At 39.9% G+C, this 16,676-nt stretch overlaps 1 protein-coding gene across 4 annotated transcripts in view; it reads left to right on the top strand.

Annotated features, from left to right (window-relative positions):
* KDM5A (lysine demethylase 5A) overlaps window positions 1–16,676 on the top strand; it is a 97,258-nt gene that overhangs the window by 30,389 nt on the left and 50,193 nt on the right. For all 4 annotated transcript variants that reach the window (XM_055141366.1, XM_004603882.2, XM_055141365.1 and 1 more), the window contains 8 exons: window positions 830–935; window positions 2,734–2,825; window positions 3,714–3,872; window positions 5,322–5,441; window positions 6,206–6,364; window positions 10,778–10,959; window positions 13,455–13,617; window positions 15,824–15,943. In XM_055141366.1, the coding sequence (XP_054997341.1) occupies window positions 830–935; window positions 2,734–2,825; window positions 3,714–3,872; window positions 5,322–5,441; window positions 6,206–6,364; window positions 10,778–10,959; window positions 13,455–13,617; window positions 15,824–15,943 (1,101 nt within the window). The remainder of the gene's footprint in view (window positions 1–829; window positions 936–2,733; window positions 2,826–3,713; window positions 3,873–5,321; window positions 5,442–6,205; window positions 6,365–10,777; window positions 10,960–13,454; window positions 13,618–15,823; window positions 15,944–16,676) is intronic.

Genomic DNA, 16,676 nt, shown 5'->3' with positions numbered 1-16,676 from the left:
TGGCCATTTAGACCTCTGAGCACTGCGGCCTGGGTAAACCCCAGTGCAGTAGGGCCTGAAATAGCTCTGCATTCTAGTGTGTCTCTCTCCTCACTTTCCCTGCTTGTGATGTGCATGTTCCCTTGTCCATTCATGTACCCCCAACCCTTACACCTCAAAGAAGTTTTCTATTAGAAAATTGAAATCCTTTCTCAGTCTTTTGGTAATCCTTCATTATTTTGCATCATCTAGATCAAGATAACAATCCTGTCCCTAGCTGTGTCATGGAATGTTACTGTCATGACTGACCCATGACAATGAGCAATTCTCTTGATTTATTAACAGTATTGTACCAGTTTTTACTAGTGTCTTGTTTCTGGAAGAATAAAATTGACAGTTACACTTTTGTGAAAGATAGAGCACAGAGATATGTCTTAGTGGTCAGGTGCTTACCTTGCAGGCATGAGACAGTTCAATCCCTGGCAGTGTGCTCAGTGAGATCTTAGCAACATTGCTGTTGTGATTCCCAGCACTACAATGAAGGGTTTGACCGCTGGTGCATTATATGTGTGAGCACAACAGCTGAAGTATGAACCACCAGCCACAGCAGCATCATTATCAAGGAAAGGAAAGGGGGAAATCAGAATAAGATAAGATTCCTTTTTTGAAAAGGAGTCTGGTTACACAGTACTTGGGTGACTGTTCAACTTAATGTAATGAGGCGATCTGTGAACTTAGAGGAGAGAAAAAAATTTTTCATTGCAAAGAGGTTCTTGAAACTTTCCTTGGGTAAAAAGTTTATTATTAGGATAATTAGACTAATGTCAAATGCATTTCTTTTTATTTTTAGTCAGAATCTGGAGAAGTGGCTCGAAACACAGAACTGAAAAAACTTCGAATTTTTGGGGCTGGTCCTAAAGTTGTGGGCCTGACTATGGGAACAAAGGATAAAGAAGGTAAAATCTGTTAATTGGTCTTAAAAGAAAATAAGGTACAAAAATATAATTACAATTTGAGTTAAATGATTGTAGTCTGCCTGGGATTTACTTAGTAATTAAAAACTTGAGATACGGTTCCTAAACACATTTTTATAGTTGTTGATCGAAGTTTTAAGGTTTATTTAGTTTATTTTGTTGGATTTTTAGAATATTTTGGAAGAGAGCTTTTCTCTTTCATGTTTAGTATGTGACAATTTTATTACAGTTTTTAAAGACTAATATAATAGAAAAGTTGATGATTTTCATCTGGTGATCTAAAACTTACAGCTTTTAAATTCAGAGAGAAATAGAAGATTCTCTGCTATATAGTGCCAATGTTATGATTTTTCTTTTTTAAGTTTTTATTGAATCACTGTGAGATACGCAATTGCAAAGTTGTTCATGACAGGTTTCAGTCATAGAAGTTCTAATTCCCATTCCTTCAGACCTGTGTACATTTCCCACCACCAGTGTCCCCAGGAGCTTATGATTTATTTATTTATTTTTTGCTTTTTGGGTCACACCTGGCAATGCACAGGGGTTACTCCTGACTCGTGCCCTCAGGAATTACTCCTGGCGGTGCTCAGAGGACCATATGGGATGCTGGGAATCGAACCCGGGTTGGCCGCGTGTGCAAGGCAAACGCCCTACCCGCTGTGCTATTGCTCCAGCCCCCCCCCCCTTTTTTTTTTTTGCTTTTTGAGGAGCTTATGATTTAAATTCTAACTGTACTCCGGAAATTTTTCTGTAATTGCTTGATACAGTGTGAACATTTTATTTGATTAAATGGTGTTTGTGGAAAGCATAATACTGTAAGCTTTTAGCATGTATGAAATAATTTTGTTAGTAAAATTGCTTATGCAGGGTTTAACTCCCTCTGTTTAATCTGTACCAGTTGTAAAGCTCAATTTAGGTCAGGTAGATAGCTTCAGTCACAAGAATGTATGCTTTATGCTCATGAGGACTGGTCCTAGTACCCCATCATCCTCCCAGCACCACAGGATTGATCCCTTGCACAAAATAGGGAGTAACCCCTGATCACTGCCTGGTGTGGCTGCCTAACCCAAAATAAATGACCTCAATTTGATAAAGATTGTCTTGGGTATTTTTGTTTTCATTGATAAGATTTTACTGTAGAGCCACAGAGATATATAATAGGTAAGGCATTTGTCTTACATTCAAGCAAGCATTTGAGTTTAATCTCTGGTACTCCATATGGTTCCTGAACTCTCCAGGAGTAAGCCCTCAGCATAGCAAAACAAGCAAATAAAAAACAAGCAAACAACAAAAAGGTAGAATTTAATGCTTTAATCACAGGTCATAATATTTTGCATTTTATGATTTGATTCAGTCATGGCAGATTGTAGACTGAACTCTAAAGGTAGATATTCCATCATTCTCAAAACATTCAGTGTGTACTAAGTGTGTTACAGTGTTCATTATTACCCTGTTGAGAATTAAGCACTATTTTTTTATCCTTGCAATTATTGTATTGACTGGGAAATGATTTTTAAAACTAGTCTCAAATTAGTTCCCAGTGAATACTTCATACAGGCAGTATTGAATTAATAGTTACTTGCACTGTAACCTGATGACTTGGATTAGAATTCCAAATCTGCCACTTGCTGTGGTTTTGGACAAGTTACTTAATGGGGGTTAATCATATATTTACCTCATAATGTTGTCAGATTTTTAACTAACTTTAAGTAGTGTGTAGCCCACAGTAAGCTGTTAACATTAGTTTTTGCTATTATTATATAACTATTTTTATTTCAAGACGAGGTCTCCCGAAGACGAAAAGTTACCAACAGGTCAGACGCATTTAACATGCAAATGAGACAACGGAAAGGAACTCTCTCTGTTAACTTTGTAAGTGTTCTGAGGTGTGCAGAAGGGAAAGGACTTATTTTAGTTTTGCACTTTTGATCTTCCTATAGCCTGGTATGATTTCAGTGTATGTAGTTGGAGGAGTTGATGGTGGGAGTGTTCTCTTGGAGGTAGTTCTCCAAGCTCTCTCCCCTTTGGAGAAGCCCATGTTCTCTATTGAAAATCTCTCTCTCTCTCTCTCTCTCTCTCTTTCTCTTTCTCTCTTTCCCCCTCTCCCCCCATATTTCTCTTCCTATTTTTCTAAATACAACCAGTTTACTTAAAAAAAAAAAAAAGACTTGATGGTGAACATGAAGTTGCCCCTTTGGTTTATGATGTGTTAGCCTTGTGCTGTCCCATATACATTAGACTTTCCATAAGTCATGCACTTTGTGAGTCACTCAAAGTATGAATATGAATCTGTAACCCTTGAACGGTGTTATAGACAGTGCCAGTATTTCCTCTTCAGTAGAGTATTTGCATATAGGAAGGACAACATGGTGTATTTTATAAATTGACTCTCTAAAGTACCCTTTGTACTGTCTAGTCCTTCATTATTCTAATAGCTTAAAGTGCTTTCATTATCTTGTCTGTAGAAGCTCTAAGAAATTTGAGCATTTTTTAAAAAAGCTGTTAAAATACAGTTATTTAAAATAATCAGAAACTGGGGATATAGTTAAATAGTAGAACTCTTACCTTGCATGTGGGAGTTCGTGGGTTTTATTCCTAGCATTGCACGTGCACACACCTTCTCACCCCCTCTTCCCCCCAAAAAAAAGCCCCCCCAAAACACCAAGATTTAAAATGTTACAGCTTTTTCTTAATACCAATTCAGGTTTTTCTGGTAAAATTTTTGCATTGGGAAAATAGACTTGTTTTCTTTTTCAACAGGTTGATCTCTATGTGTGTATGTTTTGTGGTCGGGGAAATAATGAAGATAAGCTGCTTTTGTGTGATGGATGTGATGACAGTTACCATACATTTTGTTTAATTCCCCCACTACCTGATGTGCCCAAAGGAGACTGGAGGTGTCCTAAATGTGTTGCTGAGGTACAGACCTAACCTTTGTGGTTCCTTTTAAAACTTAAATACATTAATGCATGCGTATATACATATAGCATACATGTCCTGAAACTTTTTTTACTTTCTTTGCTTCTCAGGTTTTTATTTCTTTTTAAGTCATATGGCGATGCTCAGGAGTTATTCCTGGCTCTGCACTCAGGAATTACTCCTGGCAGTGTTTGGGGGACCATATGGGATGCTGGGAATTGAACCCGGGTTGACCTTGTGTAAGGCAGACGCCTTAACCCCTGTACTATCGCTCCGGCCCCAGTCTGTAGGTTTTTTTTTTTTGCTTTTTGGGTCACACCTGGCGATGCACAGGGGTTAATCCTGGCTCTGCACTCAGGAATTAACCCTGGCGATGCTCAGGGGACCATATGGGATGCTGGGAATCGAACCCGGGTCGGCCTCGTGCAAGGCAAACGCCCTACCTGCTGTGCTATCGCTCCAGCCCCTCTGTAGGTTTTTTAACTTAAAAAAGTGAAAGTCAGAAATAAAACTTTAGGACTGTGACTTAGTTCTAATATTCATGCATATTAGAATACGTGGCATTTTGTGTATGAATTTTTACTGTCTAAATTATTTTTATTGAAAGCTCTAAATTACTTTCAATAAAAGTAATTTTATTGTATTGTCTTTAAATTCTGTTTTTTTTTTTTCTTTTTTTCTTTTTGGGTCACATCCGGTGATGCATAGGGGTTACTCTTGGCTCTGCACTCAGGAATTTCTCCTGGCCGTGCTCAGGGGACTGTATGGGATGTTGGGAATCAAGCCTGGGTTGGCCGCGTGCAAGGCAAATGCCCTCTCCGCTGTGCTATTTATTGCTCCAGCCCCTCTGTATTTATTTTAATGAAATGTGATGGGATATTGAAGGGGGGAAGGATTTGGTTAGGATAAATAGAGTTATATTCAAATGTCTTTTATGGTCTTTGAATTAATGTTGTTAATTATTCTCAGGTTAGCTGGTTTAGAAGCTGTTTTACTATATTTGTATCAAGAATTTGGTTGTTTGATATTATGGGGAAAAGAGCATTTTTCTAGCTATTGATATAAACACCTCAGTGGATATCTGTTTATCCGTTTTCTTTCCTCCATGAATAGTTCTCCTTAGCCAAGTTCACTTAGCTAAATTCACTGATCTGCTAAGAGTGATATGTGTCTCTGGACTTGATTCCAGTTCAGTAAGTAGTCTTCTAGGTGTACGTATTGGTGCCAAACCTAAATGCCAACCTCAAAGTCTAAGGCTCCCACTACCAACCAGCTGCTTTAAACTTGTGAAAATGCATTTGAGATTTTAGAATGTAGCACCAAAATCAAGTAATTAATACTTGTTTTGCTATCTAGTATTGATTGAATTTGCATTACTTTAATGAAATGATTTAAAAAGAAGGTGTTAGTTAAAAAGGAGTATTAGTTAATCGTTGATCATTTTTCCAGGAATGTAATAAACCTCGGGAAGCCTTTGGATTTGAACAAGCTGTACGGGAGTATACACTTCAGAGCTTTGGAGAGATGGCAGATAATTTTAAGTCTGATTATTTCAATATGCCAGTTCATGTGAGTAGCTGCTCTTTTTCTTTTTTCTTCCTTTGATCTTTGTGCCACACCTGGCTCTGTGCTTAGGGATCACTCCTGGCAGGGCTGGGGATCATAACTGGTGCTGGAGAGCAAACCTAGGTTGGCTTTGTGCTGAATATATATCTACTTTTTGGGTCACTTCGGGAAGGTATAAAGATGTCTCTGAAAACTGGAGTGATAGCTCAGTGGATCACATGCTTTTCTTGCAGGAGGCCTAGGTTTAATCCCCAGCACAGCATCACCCCCCAAGCACTGCTGGGAGTGAACCTGAGCATTGAGTTCAAGAGTTGCAGCCCTTGGGTACTGCTGATTTTGTTTCTCACCCCTGAAAAAAATCCCAAAGATTTCTCTGAGTCAAGAGCTTTGATTTGCTTTTTATTTCCACTTTATAGAAAATAGAAAATAGCAAGAGAAATATGGTTGGACACCAAATCTTTTTAGACCTAGGAAATGAGAAGGTTTTCTGTTTTATTCAGAGTTTGTATTCCCTTGATCTGTTTTCTTATATTGGAGAACAGTGGGGATATGTTCAGGGAAATGTAGCATTAGGGGATATTTTATTGTGTGAGTGGCATAATTAAATCAACATAGATGATACAGGCTGCTACATCATAGGATATACAGCTCACTGTGATCTCCATTGTGCATGTGGCCCATCACTGGATAATTAACACATTGACTATCATAAACGGATTATGGTTATATAAGATAATAATTTATAATCTTTGTCTCCTCTATTGTAGATGGTTCCCACTGAATTAGTGGAAAAGGAATTCTGGCGGCTGGTGAGCAGCATTGAAGAAGATGTTATTGTAGAATATGGAGCTGATATCTCCTCAAAAGACTTTGGCAGTGGATTTCCTGTGAAGGATGGCCAGAGAAAAATGCTACCAGAAGAAGAGGTACAGGACTGATACTGATAGAAGTTACCAGACTAACCCCAGGCCGATTTAATTTTACACTGTGGAAAATAACCTTGTTTCACGTTATGGCACCACACTTAGAATTTTACTATTTTAAATCAGAGTGGTTGGTTTAATTTGACCACAAATTTGGCCAAGTTGGACTATGCAAATAATATTCAGCTTTAAAGGCAGTATATTCAATATACCTTTAAAAGGATAATTAACACTACATTTACAACTGATTAGTTAAAAACTTCCAGCTGAGGAAATGTACCTAGCCTTTTCTTTTTTGAAAATCTAGGAATGTATTTTGACTTTCTTTTGGAGGGCAGTGTGGAACTGGGGAACCCTGTGATGCTGGGGATCAAACCCAGGCCTCTCACATGCAATACAAAGTATGCCCTCCAGCCCTTTGTGCCACTTTCCTGGCACTGTTTTTTGGTGACAGCTCTGGCGCTCAGGGACCATACCTGGTGCCAGAGATTGAACCTGGGTTGACTGTATGTAAGGCAAATGCCCTATCTTCTGTATTATGGCTCTAGGCTCCATTTTTTTAAAGTACATTTTAATTGGTCTTAGATTGTGGCTAAAGTGGTAGAGCAGCCTAGAGTTTGATGCCTGAATACCTGGGTGTGACCTGGTGGCCCTTTCCCCAGGCATCATTGGCTATCATACCAACCCTTAAAGCACCCCCTCCTTCACTGACATTTCAGTTATAAATCCAGTGTTACGTTTCAGTTAACAGCTGTGCACATCAGGGTTTTTTGTTTGTTTTTTCTTTCTTTTAAATTTTTTTTTTTGTTTGTTTTTGGGTTATATTAGGTGGTGCTCAAGGGTTACTCTTGGCTCTGCACTCAGGAATTATTCTTAGCAGTGCTCAGCGGACCATATGGGGTGCTGGAGATTGAACCCAGGTCAGCCATGTGCCCGCTGTACTATTGCTTTGATCCCTTTCATTTCACTTTTTAAATTGATCGAGGTTCTATGATTTACAATACAGTTATATGGATAAGAAACCAGCACCATATACGTCACACATGCACCCACCTTTCTCCCTTGAAGACTACAACACCTCTCCCTTCTAATCCACCTGCTCACAGGTCTATTGTGTAGATCCTTTCTCCTGATGGGCACATTAGGTTTTAAAATACTTATTTAGCTATAATGTATAATGAAGTCCTGGAAATGTTAAGTCAAATTTGGAAAAGTCATCATTATTTTTCTCTTTTCTCTTCTAAAAAAGTATTTGGGTGATAGCCAGCAGTACCTGGGGTCACCTCCAGTATGCTTGGAGTACCATTCAGTGCTCCTGATTGAACTCAGGGTTCCCGTCTGTACTGTAGCTCTTTTAGCCCTTTCCCCAGCCCCTTCTCTTTACTTTGGTCCTTATTATTTTTTCCCCTTTTCTCTATAATTGGCAGTGATCAAGAGTTTCTATTAAAAAGTTATACTTGGGGGCTGTAGAAATAGTACAGCAGGCAGGGCGCTTCTCTTGCACAAGGCCAAACCAGGATCAATCCCTCACACTCCATATAGCCCCCAACACCCCCAGGAGTGATTCCTGATCGTGAAGCCAGGAGTAAGCCTCTAGCACTGCATGTTTGCCTAAAAACTGGAAAATAAATTACAAAGTTATTTAAATAGGGAGGGGCTGGAGTGATACCACAGCGTTAGGGTGTTCACCTTGCATGCGGCCGACCTGTGTTTGATCCTCCGCCCCTCTCGGAGAGCCCGGCAAGTTACCGAGAGTATCACGCCTGCATGGCAGACCCTGGCAAGCTACCCATGGTGTATTCGATATGCCAGAAATAGTAACAATAAGTCTCACAGTGAAACATTGCCCTGGTGGGTTCACTCATGCTAAGTATCTGGTTTTTCACTGAGCCACATCCCTGGCTCATCAAGTGATTTTTAAATTATATTTTTTTTTTAAAAAAAAGCAAAAACCAGTGTAGTCTTGGTGCCAGAGGGATAGTACAGGGACTAGCACCTACCTTACAAGTGGCTGGCTTCAGATGAGTTCCTGGCACCACATATGGTTGCCATACATAGGGGTGAGACCTGAGCACAGGGCCGGGAATTAGCCCTTAACACCCCCACAGCCCTTTCCCAGCCCACACAAATATAGGCTTTCAGCTCTTTCTTTGAGGCTTCAGGGATCGTCTAGGGTTCTAGCATGCAAGGCTCTACCATTTAGCTGCATCCCTGACTGTCAAGGTTGTCCGTTTGTCTGGTATTTCCTTTTCTGCTCATTTACTTAGAAGCGCTTTCTGTCTTGGAATCTTAAATATGTGTTTTGTTGCCGGCATATGATTGGATTTGCTTTCTGTCTTTTTTTAAATCTAGTACAATTGGCTTTTCATAGTGCTAGTGATCGCACCAAGGGTTTCACTCATGCTAAGTATGTGGTTTTTCACTGAGCCACATCCCTGGCTCATCAAGTGATTTTTAAATTATACTTCTATGGCTTTTTATGCTGCTATATGGATAATATCTCCAAATCTGTCTTCTAGTTCCCAGATAATCTCTGGGGCTTCTGGTTGCCCATTTAACCTATTGGAGGTTTTATTTTAAGTTTTAGAAATTTTCCAAAGTATAAAAGTAAATGCAGTGATGACTTACCTCCCTCTCAGTACCAGACATCAGGGTTAAGATGATCAGTTCTCTTATTGAAAGCACTTGGTTTCTGTTGCCTGTTTCTGCGTTCAGTCTTTTGAACAACTTCATTTGGATAGCACCCTATACTTCTATATTTCTGCAAGGAATGAAAGAGCTGGGGAGATGGTTGAAAGAACTGGAGTTCATGTTTTGCATGTGGGAGTTCTTGGTTTGAATGTTCTACCAAGAATCACTGGGAGCAATCCCTAGCTTTGGTGGGTATGGCTCCCAAATAGAAACAAAATAAAACTAGAGTGTAAACATCCCCTTCCCTCCCCACTTTTTTTTTTGCCATACCTATCAGTGCTCAGGGTTTATTCCTGCCTCTGTGCTCAGGGATCACTGCTGTGGTGCTGGGCATCAAGCCTGAGTTGTTTGTAAGCTCCTTGTCTGCTGTACTCTCTCTCCAGCCTACAAATACCATCTTCGATTTATATGAAAATCATTTTGACTGCAGGTCCCTTGAAGTAATCAAACTCCACCTTGAAAACTCTTCTTCATAAAGTTGATAAGCACTTTTAAGTTTACTTCAGGAGGCTTCAGAGATGGCTGCTTATATTAAACTGTAAATCTCTATGTAGAAATGTAGAAAGCGTTGCTTTTTTTTTTGTTTCTGGAAGATTGGAATTCTGCTTTCTTTTGAAGGTCTATGAAGCAACGTTTATTTTGCATTATTTTTTAGAGATGTTCATTGGTGTAGTAAATTTCTGCATCATTTCAGTCTTTATTGCAAATTTAGGGTGACACATCTTGTTGCGGGGGGCAGGGGGAGCTTCCCCAAGCTGTGAGTACTCAGGGGACCAGAGGCACCTTCCTGGTAATACACAGTTTGGTTGTGTGACCTACAGTCAGGATTAAGCATCTTAATATGTCTTGTCTTAACAGTATCAACTCCATTCTAGAAATAAATAGTGATAAGCATCTTGGGAATCTGTGCTTCAGGATAAAATAGAAATATAATAGCGAACTGTTTGAATGAGTCTCTAGCTACTAATTTCATGAAATCTTAAAGTTTTAGAGTAAGCAAAGATAATGAAATAATTCACTTGTATCACTTGTCATCCCGTTGCTGATTGATTTGCTGAGTGGGTGCCAATAACGTCTCTATTCGTCCCTGTTGCGTGCTAGTGTAACCCAGTGGCGTCTGGCATCTATTTTATTACTGTGAAATAATTATAAAGAGAAATCTGAATCTAAATACAGAGTTTCCCAAATTTACCTGGCCTACTGTCCCCATTTTAGAAAAGAAAAAATACTCTGTTCTTTAACTGGACAATCAGGAAATGTGTCCAGTTGCATCTGAGGCTACAATCCCTGCCCTGCCTGCCATGTTTCTATTACCTCCTATGCCTCCCACCTCCTACTCTCACCCCGGGAGTGGGCAGCATTGTTCATTTTGGAAACACTGGCCTAGCACGAGGCACATGTAACATATATTACGTGTAGTAGACAGCAAAGCATGCAGAGAAGATAGATTCCTGTAAGTTTTATATAGTTTATGTATATTTTAGTATTCTGGAGCACGTCTGGCTATACTCAGAGCTTACTCCTAACTCTGTGCTCAGGGATCACTCCTGGTGGTGCATAGGCAGAGGACCATGTGTGTGTCGGGGATCAAACTTAGGTCAGCTGAGTGCAAGGCATGTGCCTTATCTGCTATACTATCTCTCTGCCTCCTATTTATTTCTTATAAAGGATTCCTTGGTTTTTCTAACATTATTTCTGGTCTCATTTACTTTTTTTGTTTTATAGGAATATGCACTTTCTGGTTGGAACTTGAATAACATGCCTGTCCTAGAGCAGTCTGTTCTTGCCCATATTAATGTAGACATCTCTGGTATGAAGGTGCCATGGCTCTATGTGGGGATGTGTTTCTCTTCTTTTTGCTGGCATATTGAAGATCACTGGAGTTATTCAATCAACTATTTGCACTGGTGTGTACAGTCTTTCTTAATAGTATATATAGTGAATTAGTTATTTATTTGCTTCATTACAAGATAAACATGCTCTTACCACTCAACTACACCCCCAGTGGTGATGATTTTAAAGGTTTAATAATAGGGTTTTGAACTAGGAAGGGTGACTTTATAAATATTTGCTTGGTCAGAGAGAGTACAAAGGATAGGTAGGGCACTGGGCTCAATCCTCAGTACCCAATATGGTCCTTCAAGCCCACCAAGGGCAGAGTCAGGAGTAAGTCCTGGGCACTGTGGGGTGTGGCCCCAAAACCTAAATAAACAAAAGTATTTGCTCTACAAAATTTGGATAATAACTTGATAAGAGAAGTGTTAGAAGTTTTAGGGTACAATGTTTTAGATACCTTTCCTTTCAGGGTATTTGCAAACAGCAAAACTAGGGTTTAGATCAAATGAAACTTTGTGAAAATTGCTTTGTATGTCTCTTCATTTTTGGGATATTTGAGCCACACCCAGCAGAACTTGGTTCTATGGCTCTGTGCTGAGGAGTGACTTTCTCTCCCTCCTCATTCGTAGGTGGTACCTGTGATTCATATGGGGGTTAGTTGCATGCAAGGCGAGTACCCTACGGCCTGTACTATCTCTTTGACGCCACTTTGTATATCTGTTTATTTGTTTTGGTTTGGGGTCTATACCCTCCAGTGTGTGGACTTACTCCTGGCTCTGCACTCAGGGTTTACTCCTAGAGGGCACATGGGATCATACCGTGCTGTGCCATCTGTACTATCATTCAGACACCATTGTTTATCTTTTAAAAAGTTTTGAACTTTGTGGGCCATAATTGGCAGTGCTTGGCAGTTACTCCTGACTTAGTGCTCTGGGATCACTTGTAGTGATTGGGGAATTGAACTTGGACCTCCTTATGCAGAGCCATTTCTCTGGCCCTAAAAATCTTTTGATCCGCAAAGCAGGTCAGATAATTTAATATTTACATAATTAAAAACCTTTCCTATTGAAACGTTTGAATTTTTTCTTTTGAATAATATTTGTCTTAAAAATGACATTGCATGTATATTCATAAAATTCTTTGTTTTGGATCATATCCGGTGGTGCTCAGGAGCTACTCATGTTGCTGTACTTATGGGTTGCTCTTGCTGTTGCTTCGATGACCATGTGGTGCTGGGAATTGAACCTGGGCTTCCCAAGTGCAAAGCCCCCCCCTTTTTTTTTTCCCTTTAGTTTTTGCTACCAAGCGCAGGTTCTCAGATCGTGCTAGGCAATTGCTTTACCGCTGAACAATATCATTGGCCCCCCCTTTTTATTTAAACTGACTTTTTGTTTCTTTAACAGGACTTCTATTTACCACCCAATTCTTTGTCCAGTATTATGATTGTAACTAATACTTTTCTTTTTGGAAGAAACTATACAGATCACACTGTGTAGTGGAAAAAATTAACTGTTTTTTCTGTTTAATTTTTGTGCTGTGTAACATGTTAGATGGTAGCTACAAGTGGCTAGTTATAATTATATATATAAAAAGTCTTAGTTGCATTAATCAAATTTCAAATGCTTTACATATTCTCATGTGATTAGGTGCTCCTGTGTTGGCCAGCATAACATAGAACATTTTTATGATGTTCGTAACTTCCATTAGAAAAAACACTATATTAGGATTAAGAAATTTAGTTCCCCAATAAATAGCATGATAGCATGACTAATTTTATCCATTTCCTGGGAGTACTACTAACTTAGTATTATAAACGAACTTTTGTTTACCAACGTCAAATATATCTGTGGTGCCAAGTGTTTGGTCCTTAAGATATGTAGGTAGTACTATATTCTGGCTTTTTGACCGTTTCTGATGTTGTCTTCTTTGGATAGTAAAATTAAACTCAGAAGTTGCACAGAAGTCTCCAGAAAGCATTGACTTTTGCGTTGACTATTGTGAGAAAATCATAGTAATGTTTCATTGGGCAGTATCACTGTATCACTGTCATCCCATTCTTTATCGATATGTTCGAGTGGGCGCCGGTAACGTCTCCATTCGTTCCTGTCGCATGCTAGTGTATCCCAATGGCTTATTGGGGACTCTTTCAGGGTCAGGGGAATGAGGACTGTTGTTACTACTGAGAGTATCCTGCCCTCACAGCAGAGCCTGGCAAGCTACTCGTGGTGTACTTGATATGCCAAAAAAGTAACAACACCAGTCCTCATTTCCCCTTCATTGGGCAGTACTTTTCATATAGTGTCTTCTGTTGGAAGTACTCTTACCTATCATAAAGAGATCATATGCTTTTCTAATAGTGATATCTACACATTTACTTATCTGTATACTCTTGCCATACCTATCATTATGAACAATTGCCCAGGTTTAAGGATGATTTCTAGGATTCAAGGCAAATAGTGTGTGGCCACGAGACAAGCAGTTGAAAACTTAACTAGCTCTGAATTAAGAGACCCCAGCTTCATTGGTATCATGCTCTACCTGCCTAAACAGTTATTTCTTTTGCCAGGGGGGAGCCAAAGACATGGTATGGAGTGCCGTCTCACGCTGCAGAACAGCTGGAGGAGGTGATGAGGGAGCTGGCCCCCGAGTTATTTGAATCTCAGCCTGATCTCCTACATCAATTAGTCACCATTATGAACCCCAATGTGCTAATGGAACATGGTGTACCTGTGAGTCTTCTTTTGTGTGTGTCGCTTCAGTAGTCCATTTATTTATTTATATTTATTGAGTCACTGTGAGATACAGTTACAAAGCTTTCATATTTGAGTTTCAGTCATACGGTGATTGAACACACATCTTCTACCAGTGCACATTTTCCACCAACAATGTCTCCAGTATCCTCCCCCATCCAAGCCCTTCCCTGCCTTTGTGGCAGACCATTTCCCCCATACTCTGCTTTTGGGCATTATGGTTTGCTTGAATTTTCCCACCACCATTCAAGCCTGCCTGCCAGGGGCAGATGCTAGACAATTTATATTGTATTGCTTATTATGGATATCATGAGAGGTCGTGTGGCCACAAAAGTGGCCGCATGCTTCTGGAATTCTAAAATGGTAATTGATTGGGGTCCAGAAACATCTCTGTAGGGAGCTAATCCATTTTGAGATTCATTTGGGAGTCTCTGGATCAAGGCTGTTGATGTGCTAAGGTGGTGCCTGGAGGCATCATGGGCATGACAGCCAGGACCCCAAGCGGGCGGGGAAAGGGGAGGGAGGGCCCCTCTCCACTGTCACCATGAGATGGATCCTTTAGTCCTGGAACCCGCATATTTGGATTTTGCTTCTGGAAGCTCGTGGCTGCTGGGGTTTTCATCTGGAGCCGTTGGAGAGGGCACACCTGCTCCATCCCCTTCAGTAGTTTTAATATTAAATACTTTTATGCAGCTAGGACAGAGAAAGGACAGTTATGACAGTGATAATTGAAAATGATCACTGAATTAGAACTGAAAGGATGTGAAGTGATTTGCATGATACCCTTTCAGTAATGGTATTGCAAATTACAGTGGAAAAAAGTGGGGCAAGAGAGGGGGAGGAGGGAGAGGGGGGGAGGAGGAGGTGAGGGGGGGAAGAGAGGAAGGGAGGGAGAGGAAGGGAGGGAGAGGATAGGAGGGAGGGAGAGAGGGGGAGGGAGGAAGAGAAAGAAGAAAAAGAAGAAAAGTATCTACCATAGGCAGGCTGTGGTGGGGAGGGTAGGGCAGGAGGGAAACTGGGGATGGGGACTTTGGTGGCAGGAAATGTACACTGGTGAAGGGATGGGTGCTTTAACATTGTATGATTTAAACTCAGTCATGAACAACTTTGTAACTATCTCACAGTGATTCAGTTAAATTTTTTTTTTAAATATGTAATAAGAACAAAAATTTAAAAAAAGTAATTTAGCCTTTTGGCCAATAGGATAACTCCGAAGGTAGGCTGCTTGCCTTGCACATGGCCAACCAGGGTTTGATCCCCGGCATCCCATATGGTCTACTGAGCCAGGAGTAACCCCTGAGCATTCCCTGCCTGCCCCCCCATGCCCTGCAAAATGTGGTCTAACCTTGATTGGATAAAACCACACAAATGCTTTATTTTGTAGCTGGAATTTCTCTTCAAGCGAAATTGGTTTGATTACTGATAAAGTTTAAATTTAATGAACTTGAGATTTATAATAAAATATGTACTATTTCTTTGATTAGAAAGATTGAGTAACTACCACTTTGTCTTTTAAGAATTAACGTATCCTAGAATCTGGAACTTTTCCAACTTTACACTTTAGGAAGACTGATTTGGGATTTATCTCCATATGATATGTGAACTAATTAGTTTCAAAAAGCGTCATAAATTGGAAATTCTATTCCTTGCCATTATTTATGACTCAGTATGAGGATTAAAAGAAAAATTCTCACACCCAAAAGGAGAGAGAGAGAACAAGGGCCTGCCACAGAGGTGGGGTGGGGTGGGGGGGATGGGGTGGGAGGGTAGGAGGGATACTGGGAACATTGGTGGAGGAGACTGGGCACTGGTGGAGGGATATAAACAAAATGCAAACATGAAAGTTCACAAGTTTGTAACTGTAACTCATGGTGATTCACTAATAAAAAAAAAATTCTCGTGTTGGTAAAAATCTTATCAAGTTAGGAAACTACTAGCTCAGCAATAGTGAAATTTTTCCTTCTGGTGTTTTCTTGGCTGCCAGTTCTTGTCATGAATTAAAATTTATTATCAGTGACTATTTTAAAGGAAGGATATTACCTTTAAAATGACTTCTTAAAACCTGTCACTATTTTCTTATATATGTAGGTTAGTGTTTCATTGGTTTTAGTTTTAAATGCTTCTGATAAAGTCTTCTCTCCCTTTTTTGTTTTATTTTTTATTCCTGTTTTCAATTTACATTTAGGTGTACAGGACCAATCAGTGTGCTGGCGAGTTTGTTGTGACGTTTCCTCGTGCCTATCACTCTGGATTTAATCAGGGTTACAACTTTGCTGAAGCTGTGAACTTCTGTACTGCTGACTGGGTCTGTTCTATAGCAAGTAGCTGTTGTACGTTTACTAACACCCTTGGAAAATGCGTTCTAGTGGCATTGCCATATTGGTATAAACTCAGAGGGTAGGAGTCATGAATATTTCAGTGGGGACTGGATTGGCTGTTATGATTTACAACTTATACCTAGTCATTGTTTTGATTATTTGAATTTTAAATGGGCAGTTAGTATTTTCTGAATCATTTTGGGAAAATATGATTCCTTCTATTCTTTGCTGTCGGTAAGTACTTTTGAATTTTATAAAGATCTAATTTTTTCAAATTTTTTTTGTTCAATTAGCTGTCTAGCTCTGATTTTTAGTTTATTTTAATTAGTTTATTTTTGGGTGCCAGGGATTGACCCTTGGGTATCATATATGCATACAGTACACATGCGAAGTGTGTACTCTGCCACTGAGCCACATGCCTAGTCCCTGTAATTTCTGGCTCTGCTTCTGGTGGTGCTTGGGAGAGTGGTTGGTACTGGGACTTGAACCCAGGCCTCCTGCATACAAAGGATGTCTTTATTTATTTTTTGGTTTTGGGGCCACACCTGATAATATTCAGGATTTACTCCTGGCTCTGCACTCAGGAATTTCTCCTGGTGATGCTTGGGGGATCATATGGGATGCCAGGATTGAACCTGGGTCAGCCATGTGCATGGCAGATGCCCTGTCTGCTGTATTATTACTCTGGCCCTGATAAAGCATATCTTTAGCTTATGCCCA

The sequence above is a fragment of the Sorex araneus genome, chromosome 6, assembly GCF_027595985.1.
Source record: "Sorex araneus isolate mSorAra2 chromosome 6, mSorAra2.pri, whole genome shotgun sequence".
Classification (NCBI taxonomy): domain Eukaryota; kingdom Metazoa; phylum Chordata; class Mammalia; order Eulipotyphla; family Soricidae; genus Sorex; species Sorex araneus.
The sequence above is the reverse complement of the archived record's forward strand: the minus strand, read 5'-3'. Positions and strand labels throughout refer to the sequence as shown.